The following is a 19,216-nucleotide window of genomic DNA, read 5'->3' on the forward strand; positions in this document are numbered from 1 at the left end:
GTGTTTATTTTGGTTGTTACTCCTGTATTTGCCAATATAAACATAACTGTGATTTTTTAAAAAGTTAAGCATTCACTTTGAGTTTTTGCTTTTCATTTTCTGGTATACTCCCTTGCTAAATCTAGCAGACACTAGTCAGCCCCATCGATTTCTCCATTTCTCCATTTCTCTTTCTATCACATTGATCATGCACTTAAGCTAACTTTCTTATTGCATACTAGGTTTAATAATCAGGAAGTCTATCATTTAGGGGTTATTTTTCAAAAACATCTAGAGACAGAAACCTGGAAATATTTATTTCTATTTATTATTATACTTTTATGGAGGCATTATAGTCTCACATCATAATGTAGTTTCTAGTGATAGTGACATGCATGTGCACTGTCCTAGGTGAGCTTTCCCCCAGCTCCCTCCATATACTGAGTTTGTTGTTGGTATTCTCACATACATACATGATGTCACATGAAGAGTTTCCTTCATTAATTCTCTCTTCTCCTACACAGAAATGTTTATGCTGACATTGCTTTTAGTTTTTGCTGGAATCCCCTATATAGAATAGTGTGATCAATCACAATTTATCTGACCTATGACATTTTACAGTTTGACAGGCCAAAAAGTATTTTCTTTGAATATTTTATTTAAATCCAAGTTTATAATAAGTCATTAGTAACTCTTCAAAAATTTTGTAATTCCAGCTACTTTGGAGACTGAAGCAAGAAGATTGCAAATTCTAGGACAGCCTGGCCAAAATGACTGGGGATGTAGCTCAGTAGTAGAACACCCCTGAGTTCACCTTAGCCTCCCTAAATTTTTACTTTCATTATAGCTGACTTTTAAAAAAGTAAGAATCTATTCTATTTTTCTTTTTCTAATTCCTGATTTGTGTGCATTCATTTGTAGTAGATCTTGATATACCACTAAATCAGCTTATTGGCCATTTTGTGAATCAGCATGTCTTGGGGGAGATACCTTTCCCTTACAGTTTACACATTTCTACCAGACTCTTTCTGTAATTCAGGCTCCATCTCCTGAGAGATAAAAGTGGCTTAAAGCTAGAAGATATCAAGAGGAATGGATGACTAATTTACTGTTGCTGATATAAAGTAAACATTTTTACTTACTGTTCAGTAACTTAATCATCTGAGATCAAAGAGATGAATGAAACTACAATGCTCATCCCTCAAAACAATCAGTAAAACTGCCTTTGCAATTAATGGGATTATTCCTGCAATTAACAAGGCTTGTATTTTTTATCAATAAAGAAACTTTACTCATATTTTTGAGAACAAGACACAGAGTCAATAAAGAAGGCTTGAAAAAATGTTAGAACTGTTAACAATCATTAATAAAAACAATAAAGTTACATAAAAAACTAAGGGAATGAATGCATAGAAACAAATACTAAGAAATTATGACAATGGAATTTTTTATAATAGCTGATGTTATAAGTATAGTTAAGACAAAACAGGGAAATATGAAATTAAAGAGAGAAATAATCCTTTTTTTTCTAAAAATTTGAAAACTATAGCCAATATGCCTTTGTTTTTCACTCCCTAATAAGTTCCAAATGTCATCATTAAATGTGTCATCTCATGTGCAAAACATTTTTCAGGCTTCTCTTATGGTTAGATCTTTTGAGGTTGATGGAACTAAAGAACTTTGTCAAAAAATGTTCAGAAGTGTAAAAGGATCCTCCAAGTAAATAAAAATCTTTATCTTCCTCTTACTTAAAAAAGAACATTATCAAGGCTGTGCTCATGGTAGAACTGATAGAGGAATTATTCAGAAAATATTTTCAGTGTTCTTTTTGTCACTTTCAATTCTAAGTACCTACTCAGTACCCCAGAGTTTAAATATGCCAAAGTAGCATAGCACATTCTATATACAACTATGGGTATAAATAAATTATTACTGTGTATCAATCAGTAAAAACACACTGATGTTGAAAGACATACCATATTTGTTACTTGTTAGAACATTTTCATGGTTTGACACATTAATCAAATAAAATTACTAATTGAAGAACCAAAACTAAGAGTGAACAGAAGTTGTGATCTGTAACATAAAATATAATTATTTATGTTTTACTGAAAAGAGAAGAAATCTCTAGGCTTGGCCCTCCTTCAAAGGAAACAATACTGGGTTGGTAGGAAGGAAGTAGGAGATAGTCTGAAAACTGTTGGGCAGATATCCTCATGAAAATATATTTATGAGGTTTTAATAGAAGCTAAGGGTTACACAATGTGCTGGGTTTTTATGTGCAGAACTTTCATTTGGTTCCAACTGAATACTGAATTGTAATGTACAAAAGTGAGAAATTCAGTGGCAAAACAAAAGAAAGAAAAATTTAAGAGGATGCAGACAAGCAAACTCCATCCTTATGGGCCAAGGCAGCAGTCCAGGCAGAAGAACTTAGGCACCAGATGCGGTGTAGCTCTTCCTGTGGGGATGACTTACTGAACTTCACTGAAGTGAGGAGGCTGGCTCAGATTCTGTCAGAACCCTTTTGCTTCATCCCCATTTACCAGGCGATCAGGGAAGAACATTCTCCGCAGAAGAAGAAACCAACATCAGTGGTAAAAGGGAAGGCTCTGTATGGCCAGTGTCTTTTCCTGTCATTTAGTTCCCACAATCAAACACAACTCAGGGTCACAATTTGAATAGGCTGATGGGATGCTAATTGGGAGGGTCTCATCTGGGTGCCAGCTCCCCCATCTCCCCGTTACATATCTTTGGTCTGAGTCAAGAGTACTGATGGATGATGTGTTTCTTTTTAGATAACTCTTGCTACTTGCTCCCACACTGAGTAGAGATTACAGTCTCCTTCCAGCCTTTTTAAAGTCCAGCACACCCAGCTTTGCCATGTGTGAGCAATCTACAGGCACTATTAGCCCTGCTTGAGTAGCTCTTGATAACACTCTCCAGGAAGTCAATTAAAGATGTCAGGGGGTGGGCTGGGCTGCTTTTCTTCTACTAACTGGCATTTGGAGAGAAGAAGATGGAACTCTCAGAAAAACAGGTGATTTTTGGTTTTGGAGAAACTAATGGACCGGGTGTTGGTTTTGTTTACTTCCTCCTGTTATTTCAATTGTTTTCTTTCTTTGAGCTTGAAATAAATAATTTACTTTTAGATTTTTGTCATTAATAGTCATATAATATGAGCAATCAGGTTACCAATTTGGTAAGTAAGGCAAACTTTTGCTTCTTGTAAGTTCAAAATATAAAGAGAGAAAAAAATCTTACAAATTTGAACATGGCAAGAAGTTGTATTATGAAGGAATGATTTTGTGGTAAATGTTTTTTTTTGTTGAAAAATATACATTCAATCAAAACTTAACTGTTTACTAAGAATTAGGCCTAAAAATTGCTTGCTATTAGGTAAGAATAATTCTCTGCACTTGTTTGGTATCAACCAGTGATCATTTCTTTTACTGAGAAAGACTGTCCCAAAACTAAATATCTAGAATTTTTCTAAATTAATAGAAAATAAGTAGACTTAAAGAATCACAAATATATAGCTAAACTGATTAACATAGCTATTTTAATTACATTATTCAGGTTCAATCTGTGATATTTTGCTGGTGTACAATATTATTGAGTATTACATTGTTAAATTAATGTAATAATGATGGAATTTCTATTTGGTTGTCTTTGAGCCATAACTTAGTTGTCTATTTATGTACTCAGGAGAATTAAAACTGAAGAAGGTATATGCTTTAAAAGAAAAATGTAAAAAATTAAATATCTTTATCTGATTATGCAAAATGATAAGGAATGCATAGTTGCCTTTAACCAGTGTGTCCTAAATGTTTTCACTTAATCCTTATTGTCACCGTAGATGATAAACACCACTATCCCTATTTTAAAGATAAAGAAACAAAAGCTGAGAGTAAATGTCTTGCCCAAATATCATAGCTAATAAGCAATAATATCAGGACTCAAAATAAGGCATTCCATCACCAAAAGAATTCTCTATCTTACAGAATATGATACTATAAGATACATGTGTCCTAGTTTTATGTTAAAATGAAGTGAGACACCATTGCGGCTGATTAGAAGGTTTACCTTTGCTGCAAGAAGAGACTGATTTAAATAAGGAAGAAAAAGTAAAGACTAAAATCCTGAGGGCTTGAGCATATCATTTGAAAATGCTCTATCAGTTCATTGCAGGGAAAGATAGCAGTACCATCCTGATCAGTAATTCATTCACCATTAGCTTTTGTTTTCTTTTTTAGGGGAAAGGCAATTGCACAGAATCAAGCTTATATTAGGGATTTATTCAAAGTAGAAAGTTTCATCATGAATTTTGAATTAAAAGCAGATTTAACCTAATGTCAAAATCACCATCTCACAGTAGGGTACAATACCTGATTATAATGAAGACCTTAGTTACCAAGTTAAATTATTTTTAATAGACTTTGATTATTAGGTTACAGAATCATAAAATATATCAAGTTTGCCTAAATTTACATCACAATGTTATTAACATGTAGGAATTAGAACAGAAATGGTCTCCTTTTGAAGTTCTGGCTTCTTTATACATCCTAGATCAACTTGGACAACTTGGATCTTTGATCATTTTGTTCATGAACTTTCGTACCTCAATAAAGTCATTGTGAGATTTCCATTGAAAGTACAGGTGAGAAAGCTTGGTTATTAAATAGGTACTGCTCTACCTTATCCTAGTAGATAAACAGGATATTTCAAAGCAAGATTAAATGTCAGATTTAAAATTATATTTTAAAAAGGAGCCTGGTAGCTGAGCATGATGATGCATGCCTGTATTCCCAGTACTTGAGTGAGAAAGGAGGATTGCAGGTTCAAGACCAGACTTATCAACTTAGCAAGACTCTCTAGAAATTAGTGAGACCCTGTTCCAAAAAAAAAAATAAAATAGGGCTGTACGTGTAACTCAGAGGTAGAATGTACCTGGGTTCAATCCCCAGTACCACAAAATGAAAAACATAAAATAAAATAAAATGAGCCTGTCATTTAATTTATTGGGACAAACTTAAACTTTTTGGAGGGGGAAATAATGAATTTTTGTTGTCATTTTAATGTTTTATAATATATGCAATAACATCTAGTTATTATTTGATTTAAAATGATATTATTGTGTATAAATCCAAATTCTTGCAATAGCTATTTACAGTAATTGTCATCTTCTATTAGCAAGTGAATAGCTTTTGAAGTCATGTCAGGATGGTCCCAGAAAATTGAGACTGAGTGTTTACTTACCTATGTTTTTCTGTTTGGTCTAAAATTAAAAAGCTCTAAAGTCCCATCTTTGATCCCACAATCAGAATGCTCCACTCATGACTGATAGTGCTTCCTTTGATTTTAAAAGTGTCTAGTTTGGAGGATAAAATATATGGTTATCCAATTCATAGGTGAAATTGAAGATTTTCATTTCTCAAGGAATGAATAAATTTTCTCCCAGCTACTTGGGATATTAGAAGGGCAATAAACCATTTGAGATTGCACTATTTATTTTCCTCTTTTACTGTTTGTGGACAGTTTTTACAAGGTGTGCAGCAAAATGGTTAATACTGTGGTACATAAAAATGGCCAACATGGGGAATTAAGAATCCTTACTGAATTAAAAGTTGCTTTCTGAATGTAAATAACATAGCAATAAGCCTTTCTGTGATTAACTCAAAATAATGGCGGTTTAATGGACTTCAGGTAAATCCTACCTAAAAAGTTTTGGGACAGAAAAAATTTAAAAACAAAAACAGTCACATTTAGCAAAACAGACATCTCTCTCTAGGAAATTGGTTCCTCTGCCCACAAAAAGGAAGTGTTTTTGTCTTTTTTTCTTTTTTTCTTTTTTAGCATTTAAGAGTGCAAGTATAGTGGGTGCAGTGCATCCTCAGGCTGGGAGCAACAGGGGAGCCCAGAAGAGGAAATACCCAAGTTAGTTCCTTACTTCTTCCCTTTTACTGAGACTATGCTCTATGACTGGTCAAGATTGGCTCCAATGTAAATCAGAGGAAGGGAGGGATACTTTATTTCTTTTTTAAAATATTTTCTTTTGCTTTGTATTCATACATCTTAATGAGATACAAGATGGTAGAGGCATACATGCACACATCACTTATTTAGACCTTCCCCAATTTCCTCCCCATTTCCTCCCCCTTCTCTCTTTCTCATGTTTGGATTAGTAATTGACTTTGATATGTTTGTGAATGTTTATCATGTACATTAAGGCATTTCCCTCTCCCCACTTTCTTCCTCCTCAATTAGGTCACCTTATATGCTCATCTATAGATTCTCCTTTGTCGAAAGTTCCTCCTATGGCCCATTTTTCTACCTAACTTCCAGGTATTAGGGAGAGCATCTGATTTCTTACTTTTTGTGACTGACTAATCTCACTTGGCATAAGGTTCTCCAGTTCCATCTATTTTCCTGCAAATGACATAATTTTGCTTTTCTTTATGGCTGAGTAAAACTCCATTTTATACATATCCCATAGGTTTTTATCCATTCATCTGTTGATGAGCATCTTGGCTGGTTCCATATTTTGGCAATTGTGAATTGTGTGGCTATAAACATAGATATACATACATTAGTTTGGTAGTTTGGTTTCCATTCGTTTGGGTAGATACTCAGAAGTGATATTACTGCATCATATGGTAGATTCATTCTTATTCTTTTAAGGACCCTCCATATTTTTTTCAAGAGTGGATGCACTAATTTGCAGTCCCAACAAAAGTGTATTAAGAATTCCCACTTCTCCAAATCCTCACCAACATTTGTTGTTGTTTGTATTTTTAATTATTGCCATTCTAGTTGGAGTTAGGTAAAATCTCAGGGTAGCTTTGATTTGCATTTCTCTAATTGCTAATGATGTTGAGCATTTTTTATACATTTATTGATCATTTGAATTTCTTTTTTGTGTGTGAAGTGTCTATTTAATTCACTTGCCTGTTTTTGATGGGTTGTTTTCTGAGTGCTAAGTTTTTGAGTTCTGTATATTCTAGATATTAGTCCTCTATCTGAAGAATAGTTGGCAAAATTTTTCAACCATTCTATTGGCTCTCTGTTGAGATTCTTGGTAGTTTCCTTTACAGAAACTCTTCAGTTTAATGCAGTCCCACATGTTGATATGCCTTTTAGTTTCTTGTGCCTTTGGGGTTTGTTGAGAAAAATTTTACCTATGCCTATGTATTTCAGTGTTGGACCTATGGGAGCATCTTTATAATTTCATATAAAATATAAAGATCTGATTAAAGCATCATAAATTTTTAAATATTTAATTACATGGGGAGAGAAAACATATGAATTCCGTTTTCATTATTGTACAGCATTATTACATACACTCTAAAAAGTAATTATGTTATTTGTTGCCTAGCATCACATTGGTATATTGTATGCAATACTTATACATGAGATGAATTTAGCATCAAGAATAGAATAGCACTTTTAATAAGTACACAAAAAATGTCAAGCACATTATTTTCCCATCACTGTCAATGGTGCAATATGAGCTTTCTAAAATAATTTAAATTTGGTCCTTAAGACTTTTGCATTCATATAAAAGTGCTTAGATATGCTTCTTGCTTTTCCTTTAGCTTAACTGTCAAAATACAGTGATGCTTGTGAAGATTTATAGTAGATGAGTAATGAGATTGCTGCCTGTTAACTATAGCAGTCAGAAATCAGTTGGTGGCAAGAGAAAGAGGGTTACTAGGGCTCTGGGATTGAGTAGAGAGGTGATAAAGTCTCTTTTTAATCAGCCAATTTAAAAATAAATATGCTTCTGTCTGGATTAGGGAACACTTCAAGCTTCTTGTCATGTAGTAATCAAATAGAACATTTCTTGAAGAATATAAGATGTCAAGCTACATCCATTTCAGCAAGATTCATGACAGTTTAAATCTATGCCCATTTTTTGTGTGATGTGGAGTAAATTATAATACTGGATAGGCAAGACTGAAGATTCCACAGACACAAGGGATGTGATTTTTCTAAAAATTTAAATTTTAAATGTAACTTAGTGCATTTAGACTTAGGTCCATGTTCCTGTGTAAAAGTAGAAGTAGGGTGCTCTCCAACAGGTCATTTTTAAGTTCTTGAATTACGGTGAAATCCAGTTGTACTTTCTATATTAGACCTCTAGCAGTTAAAGTAACAAAATGCATTGCTAAAACAGGTGAAATGATAGAAATTGTCAGTTTGAACAGTCCATAGAGGCATTATAAGATATATCTTTTTTTGTATTCAGAGATTTACTGAATTTCAGGTGCAGAGGAAAAAGGATGAAGCAATAGTAGTTTTGAGGTAACTAGCATTCGTGACAAGGAAGGATGACCTTGACCTCCTTCTTCTTCTAACCCTCATCTCATCAGCAGGGGTGAGATTACTTTGAGACCCTGCCAATAGGTAATAAATAACACATAAATTCCAGGACACTCTTGCACTGTAGGGTGCCCTAATGTGTAATAATCCTTAGAATATTGAGTTTATAACTCATGACATCTGGCAGTTACTTGGCATTGTAATTCATGTTGATCATGCACATCAAAATACACTATGGGAGAGAAATATTGGAGCAATAATGCCTTGGTACTTGGAGAGGCTGAGATGACAGGAAGATGCGGCTGAGGTGGTGCACCTCTGTGAACTGTGCAGTGTTAGAATGGTGTAAAAGCTAATGTCTTCAGATAAAGACTAACTTGGTGAGAATATAGTGGTGATCTACTGGCATCAAGACCAACACATCACATTAATATTTACCTCGTAGCACTCTTCATTTTCCTTAGTCAAATCAACAGATATAACTATGAGGGAGTAATGAGTTCTAAAGTTTGAATTTAAATATATACTTATTTATATTCTTAATATAAAGACATAATTAAATAAATACATTGAGTAAAACTTAATTAGTAGTATGTATAAATGATATATGACCCTTTCATTTTGAGGGGTTTTGTTCAGTGAATTGTGACGGATACATGAAAAGATCATAGGCAAGACTAGAGAAAGATTAAAAATAGCTGGTAAAGAACGCTTACTATGACCACCCACCCCAAGCCTTTCTGGTACCTGGTAGTTTCAGTGCTTTGGCTGAAGACCTGAGGGCCAAGGGATAGGAACCAAATTGAAAAACTAGAAGCAGACAGAGGGTTGTATATAGTTATTTTTTAAATGTAAATTCTATAAAGTTGGTGTGCGTGTTTCTTATTTAATTACTTTACATACTTATTTATTTATCTAACCACATCCAAACCCAGATCTAAGGAAAGAAAGAGGCAGTAGTAAAAACTTCAAATAATCTGGGATTTCCCCTTTTTACCACAGTGAGCAACAGCGTTATAAATTGTCTTTCAAGCAAGCCCATGTAGTTCTGAATTTTAAATGAACTGTGTTGTATCTTCTAATGTCCAGAGTTAGTGTTTTATGACCAAGACTAGACACAGTCCTAAATGGACAGATGCAGAGAGGCTTTTGTAGCAGAGCAGAATATTTGGGGGTGTGGAGAGAAAGTTTTCTTCTGCAACAAAGGAAGATGTTGCCTAAAAACCTGTGTTTTTAAGCACCATACTCCCCTTCACATATACTAGATTTTATTTCTGTGATTCTAGAGACATCAAATCCTCAAAAACAATTTTGTGGACAGTGGCTCTTTAAGAGAGTAAAAAAGAGGAGCTGATTAAACGTTAATTAGCTTCAACCCAGGACTTCCTCACAGGCTAATGGATAGGTTATGCAGATCCCTGTCAAATATCACATGCTGGGCTCTGCCAAAAACAGGACTTGCAAGTGTTGAAGGTATGCCAAATGCTGGCTCCTTTGCTGCAAAGCAAAGGAAATGATTGCCAGAGACAGGCCTGGAGTCTGCCGTGGTCAGATGTCACCAGTTTGCAGTGCCACATGTGATCCAAAAGTTTATGAATGATCTCAACACTTCGTCCCTAAGGAGAACATATGCATTACAGAGGTTACGGATACAAATTACAGAGAGCACAATGTTTCCATGCAATTTCTAAGAATCCTTCAGCAAGTTTTAAACATTAATGGAAAACATTAAGGAAGACTTGGCACTCCTAGCAGGACTTGAAATTATACTGTGGGTGAGGACAGAACAGGGCTAAAAAAAGCATTCAAGAAGAAAGACTTGGCTAAGAAACTCAGAGCTGGCCATTCCTCCTGTGTGAATTGTGTGTTTGTGTATTTTATTCCCTACAGAATACCAGGCTTCAGAAAATGCTGTGACTTGGAAATGAGCAAGTCACAGGGCATTCTTGTTTATTCAACATGCTCCAATTCATACCACTAGTTTATCTGGACCATTTGCTGAGTGAATTTGCTTATGCAGCGAGTCTTAGTGGGGAAGGGGGGTCTCAATTTGAAATTGTCAGCATGCTGCAGGGATACCAGGGTGTCAGCTTGCAGGGCAGTAGCAGGACGTCTCCCCAGTGAATTATTTCTTTCCTATTTTACTTTGCAGTATAAACCATTTCTGACTTGTTCCCCAAATACCAAATCATATTGGTTATTTAGCTGGTAGCTGACCTGTCCATTCTGGTCATATTTTGTGTAATTGTACCAAATACAATTAAGTGGTTTCATGTGATTAATAATTCTTCTAAGATTTTTTTTTTGTTTTTGTACTCAGTAAGAGCACAGGAAAATATTAAATTATTGTACCATATCAGTGGGGAGCTCTCAATTGAAAGGGAAAACTTAATTTAAACTGGCTTCAATTGGAAAGGGAAGCTAACTAGAAAGTCTAGAGTTAGCATGGTTTTCAGGTTTAACTTATTCATTTGGGCTACCAAGAAACCAGAGTTTTTGAGTTCCTGCTGTAGTGTGCATAATCTCAGTTTCATTCTGACATAGAGCTCCCTCTGGGCTCACAGTGTGGTTGCCAGTAATAGTTATTAGTTCCAGGAGAAGACAGTGTGCTTTTCCTATAAGTAAAATGGAAGTTCTGAGCTTCATGTTACTTGAGGTTACACCTGATTGTTCCCTGTGTTGGTCAGTGATGATGGTGATGGTGGTGGTTTTGGGTTAAAAAATGATATATGCCTGTTGTAAGTGTGACCATTCTTTCTTTTTTTTTTTTACCTTTTGTTTATTACAATGTTAGTATTACATTCTATAATTTGTGCTACAAGTTTTGCTGCTTACATATAAAGCTTCAATTTCTTTGTAAGATTGCTCTCTGACCTTCTTGTACTATCTGGCATATATTTTAGAACCTGTAGGTAGCGGGAATAAGTACTTTCTCCCATCAGTCCAATCATGTCAAATCATTCCTCTTAAATGATATTTTCAGGTTACATTAACACATGGTGGTCTAAGTTATATAAGGATTGAAGTATGATTCTTGAAGAGGAGTTTATTAATTCAAACAACCTATCAAAATTGCATGATTACTTCTTCCAATACACTTCAACATGAGAGCATGCTGGAAGTTTATCTAGTCTGATGTAAGAATATAATGAAAGAATTTTCAGGTGAGTGAGCCAGAGACTGACATTGATAAATCAGTAAGTTTGAGAAAGAAATATGTAAAATTAAGACAATAGAGATGGAGATGGGAGATGTTTTCAGGCAGACAGACCATCATATGTCATAGCATAGTGATAGCTATGTGTTACTCTATATGCTTGGGGCACATGCATTATGGAATGTCAGTGATGTGCCTGCAAATATGAACAGAGACCTTTTTTTTTTTTTTAGAACTGGGGATTGATCTCAGGGGTATTCTATCTCTAAGCTACACACTCAGCCCAATTTTTATTTTTTATTTGGAGACAGGATCTCACTAAGTTGGAGAGGGCTTCAAAAAGTAGACGAGGCTGGCCACAAATTTGTGATCCTTCTGCAGAGACCCAATTTTAAACAGCATTCAAAATCATATTAAGGATAATGTCATCCAGTTCCATACATTTTCCTGTAAATAATGTAATTGTGTTTTTTTTTTCTGTTGAGTAAAATTCTATTGTGTACATATACCAAAGCTGTGTAATCCATTCATTTGTTGATGGACATCTTGGCTGCTTCCATAGTTTGTCTATGGTGAATTGTGCCCTATGAACATAGATATGCATGCATTAGTTTAGTAGTTTGGGTTCCTTTCTTTAGGGTAGATACCCAGAAGTGGTATTTTTGGTTCAAACGGTAAATTTGTTTCCATTCTTCTGAGGATCCTCTATACGGTTTTCCAAAGTGGTTATACTAATTTGCAATCACAGCAACAATGTTTTAGAGTTCCTATTCCTCCACATCCTCGCCAGCATTTGTTGTTGTTTGTGTTTTAAATGATTGTCATTCTAGTAGGATTTAGGTGAAATCTCAGGATAGTTTTGATTGCTAATGATGTTGAGCATTTTTTATGCATTTAGTGGCCATTTGAATTTCTTCCTTTGTGAAGTGTCTATTTAATTAACTTGCCCACTTTTTGATTTGGTTATTTGTTTTCTGAGTATTAAGTTTCTTGAGTTCTTTGTATATTCTAGATATTAGACCTCTATTGGAGGAGTAGCTGGCAAAAATCTTCTCCCATTCTGTTGGCTTTCGTTTGAGGTTCTTGATAGTTTTCTTTGCTGTAATGAAGCTCTCAGTTTCATGTAATCTCATATATTGATTCAACTTCTAGATTCTTGTGCCTTTGAGGGCCTTGTTGAGAAAGTTTTTATCTGTGCCTATGTGTTTCAGTGTTAGACCTATGCCCTCTTCAAGGAACCTCAAGGTCTCTGGTCTAATTTCAAGCCTTTGATCCATCTTGAATTGATTCTTGTGCAGGGTGAGAAAAGTGGGATTTATTTTCATTTTCATTTTTCTGCATATGTTTAACCAGTTTTGTCAGCACCATTTGTTGAATAGGCTATCTTTTATTCAGAGTATATTTTTGGCCCCTTTGTCAAAAATTATTTGGCTATAAGTGTATGGATTTGTTTCTGAGTCTTCTATTCTCCCCCTTGGTCTGTGTATCTGTTTTTTGCCAGTACCATTATGCTAAGTGATATTAGTCAGTCACAAAAATAAGAAATCAGATGCTCTCCCTAATATGCGAAAGCTAGGGAGAAATAGGAGGAACTCTAGATGAAGAAGGAGATTCGATAGATAACCAAATAAGGTGACCTGAGGGGATGGGAGGGGGAAAGAGAGAAATTCTCTAATGCACATGCTGTACTTTAACACATCAAAGTCAATCACTAAGCCAAGCAAGAGAAGGAGAGAGATGGTGGGAATGAGGCAGGAATTGGGTAAGGGCTAATTGGGTAATTGCATGCTGTGTGCATGTATGTTTCCAACATCTTGTATCCCATTAAGATGTATCATTGCAAGCCGGGCGTGATGGCGCACGCTTGTAATCCCAGCATTCGGGAGGCTGAGACTGGAGGATCATGGTTCATGGACAGCCTCAGCTACTTAGTGAGGCCCTCTGCAACTTAGTGAGACCCTGTTTCAAAATAAAGAATAAGAAATAGGGCAGGGGATGTAGCTTGGAGGTCAAATTCCCCAGTGCCCCCGCAAAAAAAAAGATGTATGACTACAATGCACTAATAAAAATTTCAAAATCATATTAAGGAAAGAAACTTATCCTAAGAGCCATGAAAGAGTGAGGCAAAAGAGTTGACGTGATCATATTCTCATTTTAGGAAAGTTATATTAGATTCAATGAAGAATTTAAAAGGGAAATAAAACAAAAGGGTGAAGAAAATATTCTAACATAGGGGCTTGGGGACACAATAAGTAGAATTAGGTGGTGTTGCACAGCAGTGTAGCCTAATGATTGTGCGTACATTCTAGTATCTGGTACTCTCAGTTCAAACTTTGTACTTACCTAAAACAATAGGGCATGTTCAAATGCCCTCTTAGGTACTCATGGTACCTTTTGGTTCTTAGCATGCATTTACCAAATTTTAGATAGGATTGTGGGGCAGTTATTTATTTATTTATTTATTTATTCATTTATTTATTTCGGGTCTGGGGATGGAACCCGGGGTCATTCAACCTCTGAGCTACACCCCCTTCCCTATTTTTGTTTTTTGTGGCACTGGGCTTCCTGGAAGCCCTTCTACCTCCAGGCTACACTCCCAGACCTACTTTATATTTTTGAAACAAGGTCTCTTAAGCCAGCGTGGCTGGCTTCGAACCTGCGCGATCCTCCTGTCTCCGCCTCCCAGGCGCGGGGATTACAAGCATATGCCACCATGCCCGGCTCTTTTTATTCTTTATTTTGAAACAGGATCTCACTGAATTGTGAAGGGCCTCACTAAGTAGCTGAGGCTGTCCACGAACCACAATCCTCTGGTCTCAGCCTCCTGAATGTCGGGATTACAAGCATGAGCCACCACGCCCGGCTCAGTTATTTTTAAATAGAGGTAAAAGTGTCTTTATTTGTACCTGCTGATAAAAAAAAAAGAAATTAAAAAATAGCTTCTGGTAGCTGAGGGTGTAACCCAGTGGTAGAGAACACATGGACGTGCCCCAGGGCTCAGTCCCCAAAACCAAGAAAAAAAAAATAATCTTATTGAAAACCAGCAGAGAATTTGTGATTATCTACATGCAAGACTGAAAGTTCCCGAATATCCTTCTAAATATAATGACTTACTGAAACTTTGTATTAAAGTGAAACATGCGCCAGATAATAATCTACTTGTAACACTTATTCAGTTTTCTGCTGGAAAATCTGGATTTAACTGTGCCACAAACTCATAGGGCTCTCATGCCGGCAAAGAGAAATTTTGCCAGCAAAAAGGCTCTCAGCCCCCCATGATTTTCAACTGCTACTACCCATGCTTATTGTCACTATTCCTTTTCAGATTACCTTTCTCATGAGGAAATTAGTTAGTTTAGGATGCCTTCCTTTATCCAGTGACATGTGTTACATTTCTAACACTTTCACTGGAGGAGCCTGTGCCTGCTCTGATTCATTCAGAAATATCTCTTTGAGAAGCCCATTCATTATGCAGTTTTGCCTTATTTTTCTTGATAATTTGTTTTAGTAAACTCAGATGGAAATGTCTGAATAATGCTTTGCCTCAACTGAGGTTTAAAAAATAAAAGCCAGAGAACTATTGATTTAGGACAGAAGGAGGAAGACATCTTGAGTGAAAGAATGTGGAGTTGGGAGGAAGCGAGAATCAGATGTGTATGATGTGAAATCACTTCCAGACATAAAGCATTTTTTGAGGACAATGTGGTTACCTATTGCTGTATATAAATACCTCCAAATGTAGTGTCAATTTGGGGTTGTTATAGAGTGGAGACCTCAGTTTCTTGTGAGCTGTTAACTGGAAGCTTCCCTCCTCCTCAGTTAAGGGTTCTCTCTGTTGGGTAGCATGGCACCTGTCAAGATCAGAGGAAATGCATGTGAAGAGAGAGACCAAGACAAAAATAAAATGAAATAAAAGTCAGTCTTTTATAATCTCATTTGAGAAGCAATATCCTGTCACTTTATTTTTCTGTGGCAAATTTTATTTAAGACAGAGAAAGAGAGAAAAAACATATTTTACCTGAGGACTTAGGGTAAATGAAATGGTATCGCAAGGCACAAATGAATTATCTGAGTTTTAAACAAGCCCTAAAGAGCATATTACAAGTTGAAGGGGCACAGTACCAATTATACCATTATCTCACCCTACACTCTGAGCGAATATTCTGAAAGCCTAAAATTACAGTTCATGCTAGATTTCTTGGCATCATGTGCAAATTGGAGTCATTTTTTTTGTGAATGCATAAATACAGGTTATATTGTTTAACAGGAGCAGTCCTTATAGTTTGTTAAGATATTTTTCATCTTTTTGTTTCCCATGTCAGCGCGTCTTTTTAAAAAATTTGGATTGTCACAAATAGGTTCAACACTGAGTCTCTGAATTATTTGTGATGGTCTTAAGCACCATTTAAGAAAAGGCTTTTTTGGCATGTCATTTGTTCAGAGACCAGCTCCGGAGAAAACTCTTCAACTGGCCAGATGTGCCATTTTGGAACAGGTTGAGTGTCTGTCAAAACACCATTTGTTGCCAGTACCGGATATTGTAGGGAGTTCATCACCCTGTTACCATATTTTTGCACTTCCTAACATTGAATAAATCGGCAGCTGTTTTGTATTTAGAATATAAATTAGTCACCAGCTTGCTCTCCCTGGAGAATGTACCTGCATGAGGGAACCACAGCTTTAACCTCTTCTCACCACTTGCATGAATGTCACACTTAAATGCACACTACCCTCAGCCCTTTCAGAAGCAAATCCTTATGCATATAAATCACACCTTTCTTGCCAGTTAGACCAGAGGACCAAAAATGTGCAGCTCACAGTGCTCAAATGGAACACATTTCCTAGGCAGCAAAAGCAGTCAATTAATCAGTTTACAAGCTGAGTGAACAATTTGTACTGAATCCTTTCTTACTGCTCCTTCAATAGGAAACTGGGTTCTCTAATCTCCTGAAGGGGCATGACTTCATTAAGATAAAAAACTGTGTTAAAGGATGTGTTGGAAGAGACAAGAAAAGAAAAGCCCTAAAAGTCACTTGGCTGTCTCTCTGGAGCTATTTTCGGATAGAGATTTTTATTTATTTGGAGAATGACAATTAACCTGCAGACTTGGCACCACAACGAAGCCGTGTGCTGAAGTGGATCTCATTACAGGACAGAGAAGGCAGTGGGTCTGACCTAATCCCCATTTGCAGCAGACAATTTACATACCAGGCTAGCACAAGCTGCTTGAGAATGATTTCAGACAGCATAAATATGTACACACACATAGGCACACACACATGCATACATATATGTGTGTGTGTCCATACATACACATGTATATAACACAACAGACCAAGATGTACTCATATACGCAGGTACAGAGGTACTTTAAAAGTGAATTTGTCAATCCTGAAATATCAAAGAAAAGTGAATGCAATGAGAAATAGTGGAATCCATTGAAGTTCGTGGCATATTAGCTAGTCTCAACTACAGTTTTGGATATCTCTCCTTTATTTTCCCATTAAAGCCGGCTACCTGCAATCTAATAGGGCCATTTCACTTCTCAAGGCTTTTCTTCTTGCCAGCAGCAGAAGAATACACTCTGATAGATAGGTGACATTTGGAGAGCCAGGCATGCCAGATTTTTGGAGGTTACAACGGAGTCCAACCTGCTGTTCTCCTTAATGAAAGGAGGGGAAATTCAGACTGGTGAAACTGCTCTAAGAGAGATCTCTGCTCCGAATGTCACGCTGCCCAGATGTCACTCGGCAGGTGGAGATGCAGAGAGAATGAAAATGTGGCTTTGTGTATGTGGGTGCTAGTGCGTTGCAAGGGTGAACAATGAGCTTGCCCTCTGAAGTGTAATGAAAACAGTGTGTATTGTGTCCATATTCATGTTATGAGACAGGACTATCTCAAAGCCTCACTCCACTTCTACACAGAATGATGCATGTATGTGTTCACAAGCCACAAGCAAGTGTCTTCCTCAGGTTTTTTGTATGTCTTTAGCATTTATTTAAGTCTATTTCTGGACATAAATGTATGTATCTTTTGACTTTATAAAAGAGAAGTATACCACATAAAGTTACTGTACCTTGGTTTTCTATTAGATTTCAAAACCTTGTCATAGATAATGTTTCACCTAATTTTAAAAATCGTTCATGAACATATAGTTAGCCCTTCCCCTCTACCTGAGCACTTTGCTTGGCCTTAGCATATTTTATGATGATCTCAGCTCAGAGAATAGTTAGTCTTTTTAGAAACTACAAGACTTGAAGTTGCCTCTTGCAAGAGAAACCTGATGTTACTCACATGAAGTTTTCATAATTATTTCTTTCCCAGTGCTGCGAGATGACTTCCGGCAGAATCCCACAGATGTTGTAGTGGCTGCTGGAGAGCCCGCAATCTTGGAGTGCCAGCCTCCACGGGGACACCCAGAACCCACCATCTACTGGAAGAAGGACAAAGTCCGAATCGATGACAAGGAAGAGAGAATAAGTGTGAGTTAAATTGCAATTTAAGCTGAAGGGGTGGAAACTCAAACCTAAAACTGTGTGCATTTTATTCTCTAACTTAATAAAATTGTACTCAAATGTCAATGATCATTTATGCCATATTGAAGGGAATTATAAAAAAACACTTTGGGATGAGGCCTTGAAGAGAAAAAATGATATAGGTCAAGTGCACATTATATATTAATAATTGCACCAATCTGAATATGTAAATGTATCTTTGCTGTTTGATATTGGTGATTTTGCTCTTCAAAGGCTCCTATTGATCATTTCTATTTTAACATGAGTGCTAAAATATAAATGGCAGTTATAAATCACTATTAACTACAAGATTCAATTTTGCAACTTTTTAAAAATTATAAGAGGAAATAATCTGAAGTGATGAACAACTCAAACATTTATTGTTGTTTTCTAATTAAATAATAATAATAATTTATTTTCTGTGATACCGGGGATGGAACCCCAGAGATTTCTACCTCTGAGCTACACCCCCAGCTCTATTTTATTTTGAAATAGGATCTTACTAAGTTGCCGAGGGCCTTGTTAAGTTACTGAGGCTGGCTTGGAATCTGTGATCCTCCTGTCTCAGCCTCCAAGTACTGGGATGATAGTGAATGTGCCACCTTGCCCAGATCCCAATTAAATAATACTTGTTTTAGCAAAAACATAGATATGATTTAATTTTAAAGCAAAATTAAAAGGACCAAATAAAAATAAAATAAAAAGACTGATTCTATAGCTTAGTTCATTTAGAAAAAATATTTTTTCTAAAGAAAATTGATGAACAGGTTCATCAACTAAGATATACAATGAAATGTGTAGAAATTGGTAGATGTATAGAGTAGGAAAAGTACATTTTTAATCCACATATTTACATTTGAAGTTTGGGAGAAACACTGAAATAGGATATATGTTTTGATGTTTTTACTAGTATAAGTTTTATATTCAATACAACTATGAATATATTATTTAAAATGTTTCATTTGACTGAACTAATGTACCATTTGAACCACATGTTCATATAATCTGAATGTCTGTTATCTTCAAAGATATATGTTTCATAAACAAGAATTTCTTGTATAAGCACATTAGGTTACAAAATAGCACATAATCAAAAGGCCATGTAAGAGATAACGTATATCCATATATTTCTGGCTTTGCTGTTAACATTTTGAAACTCTAGATTGTCAAAGAAAAATTGGTTTTCAGTGGTCTGGACCTGTTTTACCAAGCATTTGTAAACATTTTTCTTTTTTTGCTCTTT

The 19,216-nt window shown here is 35.9% G+C and overlaps 1 protein-coding gene across 1 annotated transcript in view; it reads left to right on the plus strand.

Moving 5' to 3' along the window:
- Positions 1-19,216, plus strand: part of ROBO2 (roundabout guidance receptor 2) — a gene marked incomplete at its 3' end in the record, with an annotated part of 583,090 nt that overhangs the window by 394,938 nt on the left and 168,936 nt on the right. The window contains exon 3 of the mRNA XM_080696485.1: positions 17,783-17,940. Within this exon, the coding sequence (XP_080552611.1) occupies positions 17,783-17,940 (158 nt within the window). The remainder of the gene's footprint in view (positions 1-17,782; positions 17,941-19,216) is intronic.

Source organism: Muscardinus avellanarius, assembly GCF_963383645.1.
Source record: "Muscardinus avellanarius genome assembly, chromosome: 5".
Lineage (NCBI taxonomy): Eukaryota > Metazoa > Chordata > Mammalia > Rodentia > Gliridae > Muscardinus > Muscardinus avellanarius.